We start from the raw sequence: 21,809 nt of genomic DNA, 5'->3' as shown, positions 1-21,809 counted from the left end.
CACATATGTAGATAAGCTGTGATTGGTTATTATTATTTTTAAGTTACAATTTAAAATGTACTAAAATTCAAATATATGTGTCAAGCCTCCAAATAAACATGTCTTTACTAGATAATACTAAACTCCAGGCTTAAATACTAACTTTTTTTTTTTTTGCCACCAGCAGGAAGCCTAAAATAGTCCCTTAGAGATATGTAATAAATATTATGTCTTTAAATTCACATTATCATGTACTTTAAGATAGACAAAATAAAGTCAAAATAGTTTAAATGGGCAATTTTTCTTACCTTTCAAAAGCAGGCCATGAAGTCTCTTCACTTAGTTCAGAGCCATCACTGCTACCTAAAATCAAAAGTTATCTTATTTTTTAAACATCATAATTAGGGTTTGGATGTTGTCTTTTAAAAATAAATACTCTAACGGTGCTTATAAAATGACAGTCACATTATTTGTGGGTGAACATCCACATATCAATTCTTCATTCTAATATCATTGTGCTTGATTTATTTTGCAATATATTAGAATAGAGTTGACAAGACTACCCAAAATAACAAAATAGCATAAAACATTTTTGCATGTATACTTATGGCTTAAATTCATTAGTAAACACTTTTCCTACCACCAGAGAATGTACATAAGCACAAAATTTTTTCTTATTAGGTTTGCCATAATTTAAGACCAATATAATTATGCATTTCTTACAGGTTCATGGTATACTACTTCCCTTTGTATTTTTTTTAAAACCCATTACTACCCTAAGGATAAAAAAGCTTAATGACATTCAATTTTTGCCTTTAGGGGCAAGGCAGAAGAGGATGGAATCCTTAAATTCAGAAAAAGAAAAAAAAAAAAGGTGCCATAACAATGTAAAAATTTCTCTTTAAGAGACCCAGAATATCAGTTAAAATAGAAAAGTTTTAAATTAGCTTAATTTGAGGGGAAAGAATTTGGAGAGTCCAAAACAGCTTAGGTTGATTTAAAAGTTATTTTAAAGATAATACCGGCTCTCAATAAAATCAATAATTAATATGTCCCTTATGTATCAAGTTGAATCGTCTATCAGACTTTCACAACCAGGGTTCTATGAGAGGCTCAAACTTGAATACTATAAGGAACCCATTATATGTGATGGAATAACACCTCTTCCATGCATTTAGAATGGCATGAGTTATGTCCCATTCTTTGAAGAACTGAGTAACAGTCACTGAAGTAATTTTCTGGTTGTGTGGTTCAGATAAGAAACTGGAGGTAATCTGTTGTTCGCAGTGGGGTCTTGTAGGTTATCTTTTGATGTAGAATTATGTGATAAAGACCGAAAATTTAAGCATAGTTAGTATGACTTTTTTGTAGAAAATAAAAGTTTCTTCCAGAAGCATGAAGCTCAGAGTGGATACACCTCCTTTAGCTGGGCAAGACTACTTTAGGTTACCTAGGACATATATACCATGTTAAAAAACGTTAGAGGCCATAGTCCCAAGCACTGGTTAATTTCTCCAGAGTACTTTCTCAAAGCCTCCAAGGGATATATTAATATTGTATGTAAAAGTTACAGCTGAGGAAAAAACCTTTTTGTGATTATGAATTGCGTGTGTGTATTAACAACTACCATCTATGGTTATAGACTTTCTTTTCAGAATGTTTTAAAGTAAACACCCTGGAAGGTAATGCCTATGTCTAATGTTTTTAATTTATAAACAAAGATGTAACAATCTCTACTGTTTATCTCCTTAGCCTTGGAATAATTAAACAATAAATACAAAGGCAAAAATTGAATTAGCCTCTTCTTGTTCTAAAAGACAGGTCTCTAAACTAAGACACTAACTGTAATGGAATGAAATAACTAGATAACTGTCTTGTGGTAACAAGAAGAACATCTATGGAAAGTAAAAGCCACAAATAGAGAAAAATAATCATTATAATACTTATGATAAGTATTATAGAAAAGCCAAATACTCTGTACTGAATTGAGAGCTGTAATTTTTAAAATTACTATTTTTGGCTTAAAGTGACATGCTACATTCCATAAGTGTAACACATTTTTAACTGGAAAAAGGTTCTTCCTCTCTTGCAAAATTATTCTGTGTATCATTTTTTTCATATTGAGGTTGATATTTACATATAGGCAATTCACACTATTAATAGAGAGGTATTTCAAGTGGCCAACTTGTCTTCTGTTTTGTAAATTTTGTCATCATTTAATCATTTGCATTTACAAAAAGGGGAATATTGGAATAAAACTGCTGAATGGAGCATTCCAGCTCCAAAGCAATTTCACTTTCAGGGTTTGAAACTCTCAAGGGTTAAAGGAAGCCAACATGTTCAAGAAAATGAACTCCTACATTTCTTTCTATTGACTGTTCATCAATATTGAAATGATCATATTAATTATAATAGGCTTAGCCTTTGAGAAACCTGGCAGTTAATCACAGAAGAAGACATTTCCCTCCGTTATTGCTTTTTAAAAATAAAAATAGCACTGTATGGAGATTTCTTAACTCCAAACATCCAAAGAAATAATGCTCATCTAGAAGGTTCAGAAAATAAAAGTTTAGGAAGCAAAACCAAACAAATTCCTCTCTTAATCTCACATCCTTTTCCAGTCCCAATTTTCTGCTCCCACTTCATAATAGCTATCTCTATTTTCTTACCTCTCATTCTCCAATCTCCAAGCTTTGCCCACACTATTCTATAAAGCAAATCTTGTCAAGGTCACCAAGTGACTTGTTGTTTTTGTTTTTTTTACATCTTGATTGGAATATAATTGCTTTACAATGGTGTGTTAGTTTCTGCTTTATAACAAAGTGAATCAGCTATATGTATACATATATCCCAATATCCCCTCCCTCTTGAGTCTTCCTCCCACCCTCCCTATCCCACCCCTCTAGGTGGTAACAAAAAGCACCTAGCTGATCTCCCTGTGCTATGCAGCTGTTTCCCACTAGCTATCTATTTTACATTTGGTAGTGTATATATGTCAATGCTACTCTCTCACTTTGTCCCAGCTTCCTCCCTGGCCCCGTGTCCTCAAGTCCATTCTCTATGTCTGCGTGCGTCTTTATTCCTGTCCTGCCACTAGGTTCTTCAGAACCATTTTTTTTTCTTTTAGATTCCATATATATGCGTTAGCATACGGTATTTATTTTTCTCTTTCTGACTTACTTCACTCTGTATGACAGACTCTAGGTCCATCCACCTCACTACAAATAACTCAATTTCGTTTCTTTTTATGGCTGAGTAATATTCCATTGTATATATGTTGCCACATCTTCTTTATCCATTCATCTGTTGATGGACATTTAGGGTGCTTCCATGTCCTGGCTATTTATTGTAATTAATGATGTAGTGAACATTGTGCGACATGTCTCCTCCTGAATTACAGTTTTCTCAGGGTATATGCCCAGTAGTGGGATTGCTGGGTCATATGGTAGCTCTATTTTTAGTTTTTTAAGGAACCTCCATACTGTTCTCCATAGTGGCTGCATCAGTTTACATTCCCACCAACAGTGCACGAGGATTCCCTTTTCTCCACACACTCTCCAGCATTCATTGTTTGTAAATTTTTTGATGATGGCCATTCCAACTGGTGAGGTGATACCTCATTGTGGTTTTGATGTGCATTTCTCTAATGATTAGTGATATTGAGCATCCTTTCATGTGTTTGTTGGCAATCTGTGTATCTTCTTTGGAGAAATGTCTGTTTAGGTCTTCTGCCCATTTTTGGATTGGGTTGGTTGTTTTTTTGATATTGAGCTGCATGAGCTGCTCATATATTTTGGAGATTAATCCTCTGTCAGTTGCTTTGTTTGCAAATATTTTCTCCCACTCTGAGGGTTGTCTTCTTGTCTAGTTTATGCTTTCCTTTGCTGTGCAAAAGCTTTTAAGTTTCATTAGGACCCATTTGTTTGTTTTTATTTCCATTACTCCAGGAGGTGGGTCAAAAAGGATCTTGCTGTGATTTATGTCATAGAGTGTTCTATGTTTTCCTCTAAGAGTTTTGTAGTGTCTGGCCTTACATTTAGGTCTTTAATCCTTTTTGAGTTTATTTTTGTGTACGGTGTTAGGAAGTTCTAAATCCATTCTTTTACATGTAGCTGTCCAGTTTTCCCAGCACCACTTATTGAACAGGCTGTCTTTTCTCCACTGTATATTCTTGCTTCCTTTGTCAAAGATAAGGTGACCATAGGTGTGTGGGTTTTCTATCTCTGGGCTTTCTATCCTGTTCCATTGATCTATAGTTCTGTTTTTGTGCCAGTACCATACTGTCTTGTTTACTGTAGTTTTGTAGTATAGTCTGAAGTGAGGGAGGCTGATTCCTCCAGCTCCATTTTTCTTTCTCAAGATTGCTTTGGCTATTTGGGGTCTTTCTTGTCTCCATACAAATTGTAAAATTTTTTGTTCTAGTTCTGTGAAAAATGCCATTGGTAGTTTGATAGGGATTGCATTGAATCTGTAGATTGCTTTGGGTAGTATAGTCATTTTCACAATGTTGATTCTTCCAATCCAAGAACATGGTGTATCTCTCCATCTGTTTGTATTGTCTTTGATTTCTTTCATCAGTGTCTTACAGTTTTCTGCATACAGATCTTTTCTCTCCTTAGGTCAGTTTATTCCTAGGTACTTTATTCTTTTTGTTCCAATGGTAAATGGGAGTGTTTCCTTAATTTTTCTTTCTGATTTTTTGTTGTTAGTGTATAGGAATGCAAGAGATTTCTGTGCATTACTTTTGTATGCTGCTACTTAACCAAATTCATTGGATAGCTCTAGTAGTTTTCTGGTGGTATCTTTAGGATTCTCTGTGTATAGTATCATGTCATCTGCAAACAGTGACAGCTTTACTTCTTCTTTTCCGATTTGGATTCCTTTTATTTCTTTTTCTTCTCTGATTGCCGTGGCTAACACTTCCAAAACTATGTTGAATAATAGTGGAGAGAGTGGGCACTCGTCTTGTTCCTGATCTTAGAGGAAATGGTTTCAGTTTTTCACCACTGAGAATGATGTTGGCTGTGGGTTTGTCATATATGGCCTTTATTATGTTGACATACGTTCCCTCTATGCCCAATTTCTGGAGAGTTTTTATCATAAATGGGTGTTGAATTTTGTCAAAAGCTTTTTCTGCATCTATTGAGATTATCATATGGTTTTTATCCTTCAGTTTGTTAATATGGTGTATCACATTGATTGATTTGCATATATTAAAGAATCCTTGCATTCCTGGAAAAAACCCCACTTGATCATGGTGTATGATCCTTTTAATGTGCTGTTGGATCCTGTTTGCTAGTATTTCGTTGAGGATTTTTGCACCTATGTTCATCAGTGATACTGACCTGTAGTTTTCTTTTTTTGTGACATCTTTGTCTGGTTTTGGTATCATGGTGATGGTAGCCTCATAGAATGGGTTTGGGAGTGTTCCTCCCTCTGCTATATTTTGGAAGAGTTTGAGAAGGACAGGTGTTAGCTCTTCTCTAAATGTTTGATAGAATTCACCTGTGAAGTCATCTGGTCCTGGGCTTCTGTTTGTTGGAAATTTTTAATCACAGTTTCAATTTCAGTGCTTGTGATTGGTCTGTTCATATTTTCTATTTCTTCCTGGTTCAGTCTTGGAAGGTTGTACTTTTCTAAGAATTTGTCCATTTCTTCCAGGTTGTCCATTTTATTGGCATATAGCTGTTTGTAGTAGTCTGTCATGACCCTTTGCATTTCTGCAGTGTCAGTTGTTACTTCTTCTTTTTCATTTCTATTTGTTGATTTATGTCTTCTCCCTTTTTTTCCCTGATGAGTCTGGCTGATGGTTTATCAATTTTATCTTCTCAAAGAACCAGCTTTTAGTTTTATTGATCTTTGCTATTGTTTCTTTGTGTCTTTTTCATTTACTTCTGATCTGACCTTTATGATTTCTTTCCTTCTGCTAACTTTGGCGTTTTTTTATTCTTCTTTCTCTAGTTGCTTTAGATATAAGGTTAGGTTGTTTATTTGAGATTTTTCTTGTTTCTTGAGGTAGGATTGTACAGCTATAAACTTCCCTCTTAGAACTGCTTTTGCTGCATCCCATAGGTTTTGGGTCGTCGTGTTTTCATTGTCATTTGTTTCTAGGTATTTTTTGATTTCCTCTTTGATTTCTTCAGTGATCTTCTGGTTATTTAGTAGCGTATTGTTTAGCCTCCATGTGTTTGTACTTTTTAGGTTTTTTCCTGTATTTGATATCTAGTCTCATAGCACTGGGGTCGGAAAAGATACTTGATATGATTTTAATTTTCTTAAATTTACCGAGGCTTGATTTGTGACCCAAGATATGATCTATTCTGGAGAATGTTCCATGAGCACTTGAGAAGAAAATGTATTCTATTATTTTTGGATAATAATAGAATATTATTGGAACATCCAATAGAATAGAATATAGGATGGAACGTCCTATAAATATCAATTAAGTCCATCTGGTCTACTGTGTCATTTAAAGCTTGTGTTTCCTTATTTATTTTCATTTTGGATGAGCTGTGCATTGGTGTAAGCGGGGTGTTAAAGTCCCCTACTATGATTGTTACTGTCAATTTCCCCTTTTATGGCTGTTAGCATTTGCCTTATGTATTTAGGTGCTCCTATGTTGGGTGCACAAATATTTACAATTGTTATATCATCTTCTTGGATTGATCCCTTGATCATTATGTAGTGTCCTTCTTTGTCTCTTGTAATAGTCTTTATTTGAAAGTCTATTTTGTCTGATATGAGTATAGCTACTCTCAGCTTTCTTTTGATTTCCATTTGCATGGAGTATCTTTCTCCATCCCCTCACTTTCAGTCTGTATGTGTCCTTAGGTCCGAAGTGGGTCTCTTGTAGACAGCATATATATGGATCTTATTTTTGTATCCATTCAGCCAGTCTGTGTCTTTTGGTTGGAGCATTTAATCCATTCATGTTTAAGGTAATTATCGATATGTATGTTCCTATTACCATTTTCTTAATTGTTTTGGTTTCGTTTTTATCAGTCTGCTCCTTCTCTTGTGTTTCCTACCCAGAGAAGTTCCTTTAGCATTTGCGGTAAAGCTAGTTTGGTGGTGCTGAATTCTCTCAGCTTTTGCTTGTCTGTAAAGTTTTTAATTTCTCTGTCGAATCTTAATGAGATCCTTGCTGGGTAGAGTAATCTTGGTTGGGTTTTCCTCTTTCTTCACTTTAAATATGTCCTGCCACTCCCTTCTGGCTTGCAGAGTTTCTACTGAAAGATCAGCTGTTAACCTTATGGGAATTCCTCTGTATGTTGTTTGTTGCTTTTCCCTTGCTGCTTTTAATTTTTTTTTTTGTATTTAATTTTTGATAGTTTGATTAATATGTGTCTTGGCATGTTTCTCCTTGGATTTATCCTGTACGGGACTCTCTGAGCTTCCTGGACTTGACTATTTCCCTTCCCATGTTAGGGAAGTTTTCGACTACAATCTCTTCAAATATTTTCTCAGACCCTTAATTTTTCTCTTCTTCTGGGACCCCTATAATTTGAATGTTGGTGTGTTTAATGTTGTCCCAGAGGTTTCTGGGACTGTCCTCAATTCTTTTCCTTCTTTTTTCTTTATTCTGCTCTGTGGCAGTTATTTCCATTATTCTATCTTCCAGGTCACTTATCCGTTTTTGTGCCTCAGTTATTCTGCTACTGATTCCTTCTAGAGTATTTTTAGTTTCATTTATTGTGTTGTTCATCATTGTTTGTTTGCTCTTTAGTTCTTCTAGGTCCTTGTTAAACATTTCTTGTATTTTCTCCATTCTATTTCCGAGATTTTGGATCATTATGATCATCACTCTGAATTCTTTTTCAGGTATACTGCCTATTTCCCTTTCATTTGTTTGGTCTGGTGGGTTTTTACCTTGCTCCTTCATCTGCTGCATATTCCTCTGTCTTCTCACTTTGTTTAGCTTATTGTGTTTGGGGTCTCCTTTTCGCTGCCTGCAGGTTCGTTGTTCTTCTTACTTCTGGTGTCTGCCCCTAGTGGGTGAGGTTGGTTCAGTGGCCTGCGTAGGCTTCCTGGCTGGGGGGACTGGTGCCTGTGTTCTGGTGGGTGGGGCTGGATTTGTCCCTCTGGTGGGCAGGGCTGAGTCTAGTGGTGTGTTTTGGGGTGTCTGTGAACTTAGTATGACTTTAGGCAGCCTGTCTGCTCATGGGTGTGGTTGTGTTCCTGTCTTGCTAGTTGTTTGGCATGGGGCATCCAGCACTGGAGCTTGCTGGCTGTTGGGTGGAGCTGGGTCTTAGGGTTGAGCTGGAGATCTCTAGGAGAGCTCTTGCCAGTTAATATTACATGGGGCCTGGAGGTCTCTGGTGGTCCAACGTCCTCGACTTGGCTCTCCCACCTCCGAGGCTCAGGCCCGACACCCGGCCGGAGCACCAAGACCCAAAACCCTGGTTCTTCTCTCTTGGTAACCCTAGTATGATAACGATGCTGACAACGACAACTGCTATATGGTGCTTACAGTGCCCACATGGGGGGGGGGGCGACCATATTTGTGGCAGTGAGACCTCAGGCTAAACTGAACCTTCTGAGAGAACATCCGAAGGATCTCAGTGCGACGAACCGGGTTCTGACTGCAGACTGTTGACGCTTTGGAGGAGGCTAAATAACGGTCAGGACATGTTATAGAAAATTGTTTCATTTTCTTTGTAACATCAAGTAAATCTTGCAGTGGCTCTGGGAGTGTTGTTACCCCTTGGGCTCACCGAAGGGTTGTACTTGAGATTCAGATCCTTCAATACTTGCACCTGTTGAAAATCTGCCACAAGCTTTTCAAACATCCAAACCAAGGAACCCACTCTTGAAAGCTACGTCATCATCACGCTCGCCCTGGCTGATGTGTCCTCGACGTTGCTGATGCCCCACCCCCCACCACCTGAGGCACCCAGTGACTTTCATCTTGCCAAATCCAGTGATCAACTCCCATTCTCACCTTACTTCTGTGCACTTTATACTGATACATTCAACACTTCCCGCCCTTCAGAGACACTTCCTCTACTGGGCTTTTGTGATACCACACTGTCTTTTCCTTTGAAGTTTCCTTTGATGGCCCCCCATTAAAAAAAGAAATTTTTTTTTTTTTAATCACACCTCCAAATGTTAGAATGTCTTCTCTTATTTATTTACATTCTCTCCCTAGGTGACCTCATCCAGTCTCATGGCTTGAAATACTATAAATATGCTAATTCTTATACTTGTATCTACAAACCTGCCCGTACCCCATTAAGCGCCAGATTCATACATTCAGTTACCTACCTGACAACTCAATATGGACCAACATGTCCAAAACAGAATTCTTAATTCCCCAAACCTAGTCATCCTTCACAAATACCTCGACATTTACAAATGGCTGCTCTTCTAGTGTTCTCTGCCTTGGTAATAGCACCACCATCTAACTAGTTGTTTAATCTAAAAAACCAGGAGTCATACTTGATCTGCCCTTTTCCTCATTCCCACATTCCAACTACATGCAGTAACCAATTCAATCAGCACATGTTCTCTTCCCACCATTCCTCAAATGCCTCCCCCTTTGAAGTCAAACCATCAAGCACTTTTCAAACCATTATGAATTATTAACTTCAGTAGCTACTAGTAGTATCATCTCATTATCTACTTTGCTACTTAGCTTTTATCAATTTTTTTTCTACTTGTAGTAGGGTTAATTACTCATTCCCAGCTGAGTTTTATTAAAAATCTTATTTTTCATTAAGTTGGAACCCTCTCAGAGAATTATTTCTCACCTATTGATATTCCACTAGAAAGAGTAGAGCTTTCAGCTTGGCCTCGAGATGGTGCATGGGGCTCCATGACGCTATCATCTAATAGATGTCTTGGCCCTGCATTTGGGAACGTTGCACTCTTAAACTCTGCTGTGTTCATTTTATGAATGAAACTGGAAACAAAGAGAAATATTTTTCATATCTTTTATTACTGTTACTAATTCAGGATATAAAAGATACTCTTATATAAAGATTCAGGATATAAAAGATTTACCTGCTATCCTGAACTTACTTCCGAACTCTCATACTAATGAACACACAGATTTTATCATGAGAGCCTCAAACTAACAGTTTAGGGAAAGTGTTTTAGGAAACTACGCCATATCTTCCTATGTAACAGAGAATACTTTAATTTTATCTTGATTCTTGGGTACATTAAAAATTGTTTTCACATTCACTTTTGGAAAATAGCTATTAAATTTTCACAAAAATCATGGCAAAGGTGAACCTTGGGCTCCATTTTGAGAAAACAGTCTTGCAAAGCTAAACAAAAAATCAGTTTCCCTTTCTTTATATTTAGGAATAAAAAGAACAATTTTTATAGGCTTCATTTACAGTGACTTATTTGGGTTAAGATAAGTGATCACTCTTGATACTTATGATAATTTAAAATGAAAATGGTATATTGCTTTCCTGATTTTATTTATGATGATGATCTGTAATGTTCATTTTTCTCCCCCAAATGTGAAGGCACTGTTGGAAAAAGCTTATTTCCAAATTAAGGTAAAGGAAGAAATAAATGCCTTTATGCAAACAAGATATTTTACTAAATCAGAAAAAGACTACTGTTACACAAATAAAACTATGCAAGGACACTATTTTCTGTCCAACTAGTAAAATAAATAGAAAAGAAATCCAACTTTAAAAAAAACATAAAAATTTGAAAGATAAAATTAAAAATGCTGACTTATAACCCAAGCTATGGCACTTCCTATGTCCATGTGGAATCAGGTTCCGAGGGGATGGTGGTGTCTGTGGTAGCAAGGCTCCTTCAGCTGCCATACTTTTTCTTCCACTTTGTGGAGATGCTCCTACTTCAGGACCTAAGGGTTAAATTAAAAGAGAGAGAGAGACATAGACAAAGACATAGACATAGACATAGACATAGACACAGACACAGACACAGACGCAGACACAGACACAGACACACACACACACACAGGGAGAGGGAGAGGGAGAGAAATTGTTAAATGGTTTAAAATTGTTTTATTTGTAATCCTTTGATATGAAATATAGAATGTGGTTTAAATTTTAAGATAATATTAATGTTAATTCTATTTAATTGACTGAACAAGAGAAATATTTATTTTCTGAATCGTAAAACACAAACCTCAATACATACAATATCCATTAATTTCTATCTATTTTACTTGCACTAAGTAGCCAGTATAAATATCCTCCCCATTTACAGAGGAAGCAGCAGAATTAGAAGAGAAGGCGTAAGGATCTCATATCACAGATGAAACCTGGATTAAACACTCAGGTCTTCTGAATCCTAGTTCAGTGCTCATTTAATTTTACACATTACTTCTTTACTCTTAGTTTCAGCTTCTTCTTAGATAAAGAATGTGTAGGGTAGGTCAAGCATTCAAGTTAGAATTTAAATCTATATTGACACTGTTCAAGCTTATGGGAATTAAAAAAATGGAACTCAAAAATGTACAGATTTGCAAAGTATCACTTTAAGAATGAAAAGAAAAGCAAACTTAAACAGATTTAGACTGAAATGATTTCCTCTGCTTGGAATACTCTTCCCCCGAGACACTGTCATGGTTTTGTTCCCTCACTTCCTTCATACCTCATTAGATGGGTCTCCAAATATTTTTAGAATATACAATAATATAAAGCTTAGTGCCAAGGTCTGTTTTGGAATTTTAAAAAAGGTATTACCTATGAATTCTTAAAAAATAAATAATTCTCTTCAATTTTATATTTTTGATTATGTGTGGTATACATATAAATCCCCATTGTAATGCAACAGATAAAAATTAAGGGACTAACACTATTTTTTAATACTTTTAGTACTTGGTCAAGTATTAGAGTGAAATTAAAAAAAAAGAATTAAGCCACTAAAATTGACTCCTATAATTATTCAAATTAGTAGAATTTCCCACTTAGACCACAGAAATTTCTAATGTAATCAAGCCTTGTTGCCTAGGACAGTGTATTCTTAACTAAAAAAAAGAGTCGCTATTCATAAACATTTATTTATCATTTTCTGTTGGTTATATCTATTTTTCTTGATTAGTTGGCATATTTATTTATAAATTTATTTGTATTTATTTGTACATTATGTATTTATTTGTACAAACTACAAGTAACGATTTTTGATTAAACAAGAAAACCAACAGAAAAATGGACATATTTTAATACCAAAAAGAAAACTGTGCATGCAGAATAAAATGTGCTAAGTGTTTATTCACTTTGGAGTATATTCTTTCTTATTAGGTTATCTGGTTTATTACTCAGTAATGAGAGAAAGCTGCACTAACCTACTAAATCCTCCCTGGAAGCAGCAGAACGTGGTGTGCTTGTCCCTGGTTCTATCTTTAATGAAAGCCTGAATTTCAAAAAGAAACAAAGCACATAAAATGATTAACATTTGACAAAATAATATTAAAATCATGTATTTTCTACCAAAAACCTAAAAACATTTTTATAAAATAATCTCAGCTATATATTTTTCTTCAAGAGCAATTTTTAATTGTCTCCTTTCTCTTTCATACAAAGCTGATCTTACGGTGATTCCAGGCTATATTAGGGAGGGAAAAAACATCAAAAACTAATATTTAAAATCAGAGAAATCTCCCCAAACTACCCCAATGTTGCCAAACCATTCAACACATTTAAAGATATTTGATTAATGACTAAAAGGTGATTTAACTTGAGGTTATACTGATACTTGACAATTAAATTCAGTAACTTTCACATATATTATTAAATATATTATGCAAATTCTTTCTAGAATCTTTACTGGATGGGCTAATGGCCTCTGTAACACTGAAAATTTAAAAAACACCTTATTTAAAACTAACCATCCAAAAAAAACAACCAACTCAACTTATCAAAAGAAAGATCTATCTATACAAATAAAAAGGCTATTTACAAAATCCATGATAAATCCCTTTCCTAAGTCAAAGTTTGTTAGTTGGTCCTTAAGTTCCATTTAGGATAAAATATCAGTTTTGAGTTCCATGGCAAAAAGAGATTATAATTCCTATCAGTGGAAACTGTTTCAGGAAATAGGATACTAAAGCAGTTGTAGAAAATATTTTGATGTAGTCCATGGAATACACTTTGGTGTACTCTGTATTATTATTAAGCATTTGTCTGGAAATTAATAAAGACTTTTTATTTTTTAGCATTCACCAACTGGAATTGGACAATGAAACTGCACAATACAAATGATATTATACATGATATTATAATGATAAATCTATTATAGGTTCTTAACTTGTATTTCTTTGATAGCCTAAAGAAGAAATTATATATAATTGTATTCCAATTATTTGACCATGTAAAATGCATGTATTGAACAGATGTTTGATTAACCAGAACTCTCTGCTCTTTTTTTTTTTACAGAGTAGTTGACTTTAATTATTTGGGCACCAGACTATGCTGCATTCATTCACTGAACACCTGTTTTGTGTCGGGCACTGTGCTCTCAGCACTGGAATATAATGGAGACTAAGGCAGACATGGTGTTTCTTCCCTTCTGAAGCTCACAGTTTAGTAGGTGGAAGACAAAGAAGTAAACAAAACAAGTACAATTTCTTAACACAGAACCAAAATAGAAAGGGACAGAAAGAAGGCTATGGGAGAATCAAATTGCTATCAATAGCAGCTGAGAACCAACAGCAGTATAAAAGCCGAAGCATTTAAACAGCACAGCAGTGAAGGCTAGTCAGTGTCAGTTGCCTGTATCATCATCAAAACACTATATATAACAGGGATGCTGATTCATTGAGAAAAGATATTATGCTCAGTATTAAAATGAAATAACTTTGAAAGATTTTCACCCCGATTAAGACATATACATGTAATTTGTAATATTGATATTGGTTGCCTGTATAGATGAAGTTGCCAAAAACAGAGGCCTGTGGATAAATGAAGTATCATTTTTATTTAAATCTTTCATCATAAAAACCATTTTTTTCCTAACTTATCACCTTAATGGCTCTTATGTTAAAATGCTCTGATTTTCAACACATTTAATCAGTAGGTTCATGCAATACAACTGTATCTTTAGGAAAACACTATCTTCTTCAGTTTCCCATATGATGCTCCAACACCACCAAGAGACTTACAGTTCCCCAAGCGAACAAAGTTTCCCACCCTATTCCTTTGATCATTTCCATACCCTGGAACACCTTTCTTAACTCTTCAAGTGGAGCTAACTCCTACTCACCTGTTAAGATGCAGCCTCAGGTAATAATGTCACCTTAAGCTGTTCATGTTTCTTTTCTCTTCACTTTTCCCACTTAAAGCTGAGTTAGGTCTCCTCTCATCTACGTTCCCATAGCATCCTGGGCACATCTCTAGTATAGTACTGTTTGAATTGTTTCGTAATTATTTGTTTTGTGGATGTATTTTGCATTAGACTGAGCTTCTTAAGGGCAAGAACAAGATCTTACTTTTGTAATCCCAGCAGCTAGCACAATAACTCATCAATACCAAAAGCTGAATAAATATTTGTTAATGAATATAATGAGAAGGCTGCTCGAGTTCTAGCTACTCATGAAAACAAAAATCAGTATAATAGCAGGCGCTTTCCTACCAAAATGAAGCTACCTTATAATATGTCAGGTTATAGACAGCTAAAACTACTTAATGGCTTAACTGGCCAACTCTATCCTTTTAGAGTTAAAATTCACCATCCTCTATAATTATGCAACAATTTCTTAGACTTCATTTCTACTGAATAAACTTTAACTTCTTTTAAATCCATTAAGTTTCTTGAGCCAGATATAGAAATTTTAATAAGTACTTACTCATATTTTGAGTTTTAAGATAATCTTCTGTACGTAATTGGACAAAACATGAGTGTTTTGTGCTATGTCAGTAATTAGAGAGATGGAAGAAATAGTGATAAATATGACACAGACCATCAAACTCAAGAAGCTTACAACCTAGGGCAACATCAGATCTGTGAAACAACTCCAGCCTTAAAAAGCCGATCCACTGACCTCATACATTTTCAAATGAATTACCCTGTGAAAATTTTCTGTAAAATAAAAATTGATATAGAAATATAAAGTGGTAATAATATGGTATGGTGGAGAAGGTGGCAATAAAGGTGTTTTCAAACATTAATAAAGGTTTAGATACATTTAAGTATAAATACAGAGCTTCTTAATATATTTAATATTAGAAGAAAAGTTATTTCTAGTTGTTTTCCAGAATTTCTAGTCTTTTATTGGTACTAATTCTGTACTGCAGAATTCTTTAAAAATTGTTGAAACTTAGGGAACAAGGAAGTTGATAATCACTGTCATACAGCATAAGAAAAATTTTATATAATGCATTAATACTGAAAAATAACCTAGTCTTTCACTTCGATAAAATTTTAAAGTATAACCTTTTACTGGAAAATATATTTGTGGAAGACACAAAGTTAAATTTGAAAGCTTGGGAACAGCACAAAATCTTGAAATTAACAAATGAAGCTACAAGGCAAATGAGAAGTCTCAAGAGAAATAAGCTCTTTATCCTCCTATCTTTTGGAAAAAAACCTGGCAGTCATGATGTATAGCACACCACTGAAAAATAAAAAGGGTTAATGATTTTAAAAATCCTTCCTCCCTTGGGCAGGACTGTGGATGGTTAAGGAAAAGGAAATGGATATCAGCTGTCCTAAAAGTAAGTTTAAAAATCTTTAATGAAGAAGGATTTGCTTGAATAGAAAAAAGGGCAAGTGTGGTGCTATACTGAACAAATATGTCTCTAACCCAGAGTCCAGAAGGTTCTATATTCTCTCAATACACAAAAACAACTGAAAACGAGTTCAAAATTGTGTTAAAAATTACCATTAAAAAAGGAGTAATTTTTCTATTCACAGACTGTTTCATTAAATTTTCAGCCTATTCAAAGATAAATTTCCATAAAGATTTAATGCTTGAATTTAGAGAGAAAGGAAAAAATTTAAAACTAGAACTACGAAACATCAGCTCTCCACAACTTGAGAAACATGAAATGCTTTTTAATGGAAGAACAGAGGAGGTACTTGTATATTGGCTCAATCACATCAAGTGATTAAAAAGAAATACATGTAAATAACCTTTACCATTGTAAATGTACAACTGGATTAGGCATATGCATGATAAGATGTAGGATTTAGATGTTTAAATACACGGTGATGAAAGGGTGGAGGACAGGACAAAGTTATACAAACCACTTCTGAAGATCCAACCTACTTGTAATTATCATCTTCCACAAACTTTTGTAGTTCTTCTATATACTGAACGGAGTTCAGGTATTTTTGGACGTGAGGCAACATGGGGATATCTAGGCAAAATGCGATAAATAATTATCTGATAAAGTACATCTTAGGCAGAATTTTTAAAGTTAAGCTGAGAAAAATATATTTAAAGGTAGATTAAGGCCACATGGCACCAAAATTTAAATGAACTCTAGAAGGACATTACTGAGGTAAATGTTATTTAATGTAAAACTGGAGGTAGTTTAGAAAACTACAGTTGTATGTTGTTTGTATAGATTAAAAAAAAAGAAGAAGAAAAAAAACCCCAAATAGCTCCATTTACAAAGTCCCACGTATTTGAGAAACTTCATGGAAAAAAATCAGAGACATTGTTGTGATTTATATTCAAACCTCATCTAAATACAAGATGTAAGGCTCTTTAGGTTTTTTATTTTTAAAGAAGCCTGGCTCACATCTGTAAAGCAGTTTTTTCTTCCCTACTTAGAAATTTCAAATACGATTAATTTAACATTACAATTTGATGTTATGTTAAAAAAAATTGAGAAAAGTATAAAACAAGAGATTATTTGATTTAGCTTTCAGATAATGTAAACTCACGGTTTTAAAACACCATAAAAATTGTATAGCTATAATAGTCTATCTTTATTCCCTATCAAACTGAAAGCATCCAAACATTTTAAAACATTAAAAAAATTTTTTTCTAATCATTTGGGCTTGCAAAAGCTCTTTCTATATATGTGTTTCCATAAAATACATCTTGCACAAAAATTGGTTATTTTTACTCAACATAGGACTCAAGAAAGCTAGTCAACTGTTACTAGGATCAAGGGTCTCAGCTCCCTCCCTAACTAACTAAATAAAAGAACTATTTACATAATAGATCGGGGAGATCAAATGAGATGAAGAGAATAGAAAATAATTGTGAAAATTATGTTAGCAAAGTTGCTACAAAATAACAGAAAAGCAAAAGATAAAACTTAACATTTTAATATGAAATACTTCAATTCCTTAAAAGCAAGATCCTAAACAAGATGCTAAATGTTAAACAGTGAAATAAAACAATCATTATTTTCCTTTATATTAGGATGATGTTCCCTGTTGTGTGAAAAGTGGCCATCAACCTGTGTAAATGTATCATAGCATTACCCTCAGAAACTCACCATATTCACAGGACTGCTGTAAATCAGAAATTATTCTAAGGATGTTATTCATCAAATTTGATCTTTGCTCATTTTCTAGAATGCTGCCAGTTGATGGGTATGCTGAATCAATGTATGTTAAATCTGACAGGTAGATACCTGAAACGAAATTAGATAAATGAGTGTTTTCCTACTTATAGTTTGGAAGAGTATAGTTTATAGCTATACTTCAGTATATGCCATATTTAGAATATATCATTATTAATACACTGCAGCCTTGTTAAAACATGACCACTGAGGCCTAGATTTCTGTGGAGCTGGGGTCAGACATGCAAATATGTTTTCTGTAAATGTCCTCTTATAATACCATTTTAAAATATGGCTTGAGGCTGGAGTTAGAAACTCCAGTACCTACCTACCTATGGGTCTTAATAGAAAGAAACTGAGCTCCTGAACTGGCTCTGCCTCTGACTAGTTGTATATAACAAAGACAGTTATTTTAATCTCCGAACCTCAGTTTTTATGTCTATTTTCCAAGTTGTGGTATAGCCTGAAGTTTTAAGTTAGCCAGCCTAACCACTACCTGGCCATGGGGTAGTTACTTAATATTAGTTCTATACCCCCTTGCCTTGAGTTGATAACTGTCACTTGAGTCTTAATTACTTTGAAAATTGTCTCATTCTGGCAGAAACATCTTGTTTTAAAGATTAACAGCTGCATCTTTGAAACAGTTCATGTGACTACAAATTGAAGTGAACCTTGCCCTTTCTCTGTACCAACAAAAAGAACATATACCCCCAAATAATTTGGTTGTACTAGTTCTGGATATGCAAGGTCAAATCTATAAAAAATATTTCCTGAGAGTTTACTATGCACATGTAAAGTGTAAATGACAACTATAGCTGGAGAGAAAAATACACTTTCCTACTTTCTCCTCATTACTGCCCATTCATGAACTCTCAGAGAAATGCAACCAAAATGATGTACCTAATGCCTTCCAAATAAGCCCTATGTTTTTTCTCATGCCACTTCTTCCATCTTAAATGATACCTAGACTCAACTCTGCCCATTTAAATCATATCTTATATCCAGGTCAGTGTCATCTGTTCTTTATTTTTCTCACAGATTCCAAGAAAGGAATTTAGAAACTGTCTAGTCTAAACCCCTCTTTTTATAGGTGAATACTCTAAGGTCCACAGATATTAAGGAAGTGGCTAATGCCCTGTAAACCGTTAGTGACAGAGCTGGATCTCAGAGTATACACTTGTACCCCAAGTTTTTTTTTTTTTTTTTATTACACTCTGTTACAAACTCATACAGTATCTATACCATTCACTTGATAATTTTTAAGACTTTATAATCTCCTTATTGAAAATCTTTTGTCTTTATATCTTATCTGCTCAAAGACTATAAACTCATTCAGGCGGTTCCTCTACCCTGCACTCTAAAAAATGAAAATCCTGACCAGTATTTTCAGACAATTAGTGCTTAACACAATGTAAAAGGTTGGCATGGCAATCCTTTTATTCATCCTAGTATCATTCCTATTCCATTCAGTAAATCTTAACCGTATTCTTTAAGCCACCTATCATAAATACTTCTTTTTCTTTGGAGATTCTCAACTTCATTTTTTATGACTTCAAATAAATCTGTAGCCTGGCTCCCTTCCTTTTCCTCCCATCTCAGAGGAAGGAGAATCCCCTTCCTCTCTCCAAATCTAACCTGCAATTTTGAACATAATTGCTACTGCCTCCTCTAGAATGTCCACTGTTGCCTTCACTATCACTCACCCTCCACTGGCTCCTTTCCCAAAGCCAATGCACACATTTAAATCTCCTCTATTTAAGAAAACAAAATCAAAGCCACCCTTCCTTTAAATCTGATCCCCTCCTCAAGATAGAACCCTTGCCTCTCCCTCTTTCAACAAACACACTGAAAGAGAAACACAGATTAGTACACTTACCTTTTTTATCCTTCATTCTATTTTTATGTAATATTTGGTACATACAAAAGTTTACTTGGGTCAGGAAAAATTGTGACAGACTTTGGAATAGGCAAAAATGATTACTAGGTATATCCTCTCTTCAGTGCCTCCTTTTGGCCTGAGCTATTTTACAACTCTGTAAGTTGTTGAGAACTTGTAAAATACAAATTCTTGTCCATAAAAATACCAATGAATTATGTCCAGTAGGGTGTAACTGATTATTGCCCCGTGGATGTTGACCAGTTTTGCAACTATCTGTAAATTCATTTCAGCATTCAAATACGATTAATTTAACATTACAATTTGATGTTATGTTAAAAAAAATTGAGAAAAGTATAAAACAAGAGATTATTTGACTTAGCTTTCAGATAATGTAAACTCACGGTTTTTAAACACCATTAAAATTATATAGCTATAATAGGCTATCTTTTATAGATAGAAGCATGTATGTGTGGTACTTTGCATGTATGTGTGGTACTTTGCATGTATGCATGTATGTATGTGTGGTACTTGTATGTATGTGTGGTACTGCATGTATGTGTGGTACTTTGAATTCTCCCTTGAAGTGGCTGTAATATCTTCCTGATTCCCTTATATATTTAATGATTTAAACAAAACATTTGACATGTATTCATTTTGTATCTGTGCGAGAATCATAACTTTACCTTTTAAAAAATAACAGTTTAACACATAATATTGGTTGTTATCAAACAATGTAATAAATACCTGTCAACTTAAGAACTACAACATCAGTACTGTTGCATCATCTACATGCTCTTTCCCTATGTTATCTCCCTGCCTCCTGTCTAGAGGTAACCAACTATTCCGAATTTTAAGATTATTCCCTTGTTTTCTGAGACACCTGTCTGTATTCCTGCACAATGTATTATTTTACTTTTGCTTATTTTTGAGCTTTAAAAAATCATGTTTTATATATGTGTGATTAAATTAAATAATATCATCAGTAAAGTTAGAATGGGTACACAGTAAGTGATTTTAAAGCGGTTGTTAAATCAATTTTTAAAAATCTGGTCTGTGATTGCTTTGCCTCACTCACTATTTTGTTTCTAAGACTTATTCATGTTAAGTACAGCTGTAATTCCTTAAATTGAGAATAAACTAATATGTAACTATATCACAATTTACTTATTCATTTTATTTGATAGAGTTTTCAGTTACTTGCCCCCTCCCTCCTTGTTGCTATAGACATTCTTGTGTCTCCTGGTGCGCATGTACAAGAGTTTCTCTAGCAGAGATATATACAGATATATACATACATGTATGTCTTACATTATAATGTTCAACTTTACAAGACAGCGCCACGTTGTTTTTAAAGCTATATCAATTCATACTCCCACTGACAGTACATAAGTTTCTACTGATCCACACATGCTAACACTTGTAGATAATCTGAAATCCACATCTATCTCCTTGCTGAAACTTATTCTGGCAAAGGCATACATGATCTCCTCATTACTAAATCTTTAGACATCTCTCTTGGTCTCCTCCCTTCTGCTCAGTCTCTCTGCAGTATTTATACTATTCCCTTTGTTTCTTGGTCTTTACTGGCTTGACCTTTCCTCGCTTCCACCCTCCCTCCATTCTTCTTTTTCCTCATGTTCCCTGGAATTGGTATTCCCCACGGTTCTGTCACTAATCTTTTCACTCTGCATGTACTTTTTCTGGATTATCTTACTTCTGAGGCTTCAACTGTCACCTAATTGCCAATGACTTTCCAAACCTCTGTATAGAACACACCTCCTGACTTTCATTTTCAATTTAACATGACAAACTAACCATTATTTGTCCCTAAACACCTGCCATTCCACTTTCCAACCTTGGTTAGTGATATTATTAACTGCTTTAAATCGCTCAAGCAAAAGAGCTCAGGAGGAGCTTCCTATCTCGTATTTTTCCAGATTAAGCTATTAGTGAATACAATATGATCACTGAATGATCAAGTAATGTATTACATAATATAAATCAGAGGCTAGAAGCTGTCTTTAAAATGTTTTTAAAATCAGGAAATACCATAAGAAATATCTACATACGACCCTCTTTTCCTTAAAAAAAAAAAAAGGGCGGGGGCGAGATCTGGCAACAATGAGGTATAGCTGAGAAGGGTGTAGATACCATTATACTAACCATTAAGGATGCCAGTTTGTCATAACCCTATTTTCTTCTGCTCTCTTACTTCTGGTTTACTTCACTTATATACATTACCTGCTTCATTCTTATTGTGAGCATTTGTAGGCCTTTGAGTATGGAACCCCTGCTATACCTATGTATGTCATAGGAATTTAAAGGAATAATTAGTTCTGTGAAATAAGTAGAAACTACTGTAAGGTGACTTTAGATAAAGGATGTTGATCAACAAACAGTTGATGGTAGGGCCTGAGAAAGAGAACGTAGCACAAGGTAAGGCAACGAAGAGGGGAAAGCACACAGTATGCATAGAAAGTAGAAACGCGCAGGTTTTA

General features: G+C 34.7%; 1 protein-coding gene across 2 annotated transcripts in view; it reads right to left on the bottom strand.

Moving 5' to 3' along the window:
• The window catches only part of RALGPS2 (Ral GEF with PH domain and SH3 binding motif 2), a 163,083-nt gene that overhangs the window by 22,647 nt on the left and 118,627 nt on the right, over positions 1–21,809 (bottom strand). For both annotated transcript variants that reach the window (XM_068541309.1, XM_068541310.1), the window contains exons 9-14: positions 17,367–17,504; positions 16,181–16,271; positions 12,260–12,327; positions 10,675–10,810; positions 9,729–9,880; positions 288–342 (exon numbers count right to left, since the gene is read on the bottom strand). In XM_068541309.1, the coding sequence (XP_068397410.1) occupies positions 288–342; positions 9,729–9,880; positions 10,675–10,810; positions 12,260–12,327; positions 16,181–16,271; positions 17,367–17,504 (640 nt within the window). The remainder of the gene's footprint in view (positions 1–287; positions 343–9,728; positions 9,881–10,674; positions 10,811–12,259; positions 12,328–16,180; positions 16,272–17,366; positions 17,505–21,809) is intronic.

The sequence above is a fragment of the Eschrichtius robustus genome, chromosome 3 (assembly GCF_028021215.1).
Source record: "Eschrichtius robustus isolate mEscRob2 chromosome 3, mEscRob2.pri, whole genome shotgun sequence".
Taxonomy (NCBI): Eukaryota; Metazoa; Chordata; class Mammalia; order Artiodactyla; family Eschrichtiidae; genus Eschrichtius; species Eschrichtius robustus.
Note: the sequence above shows the minus strand (reverse complement) of the source record. Positions and strands in the feature narration are given on the sequence as shown.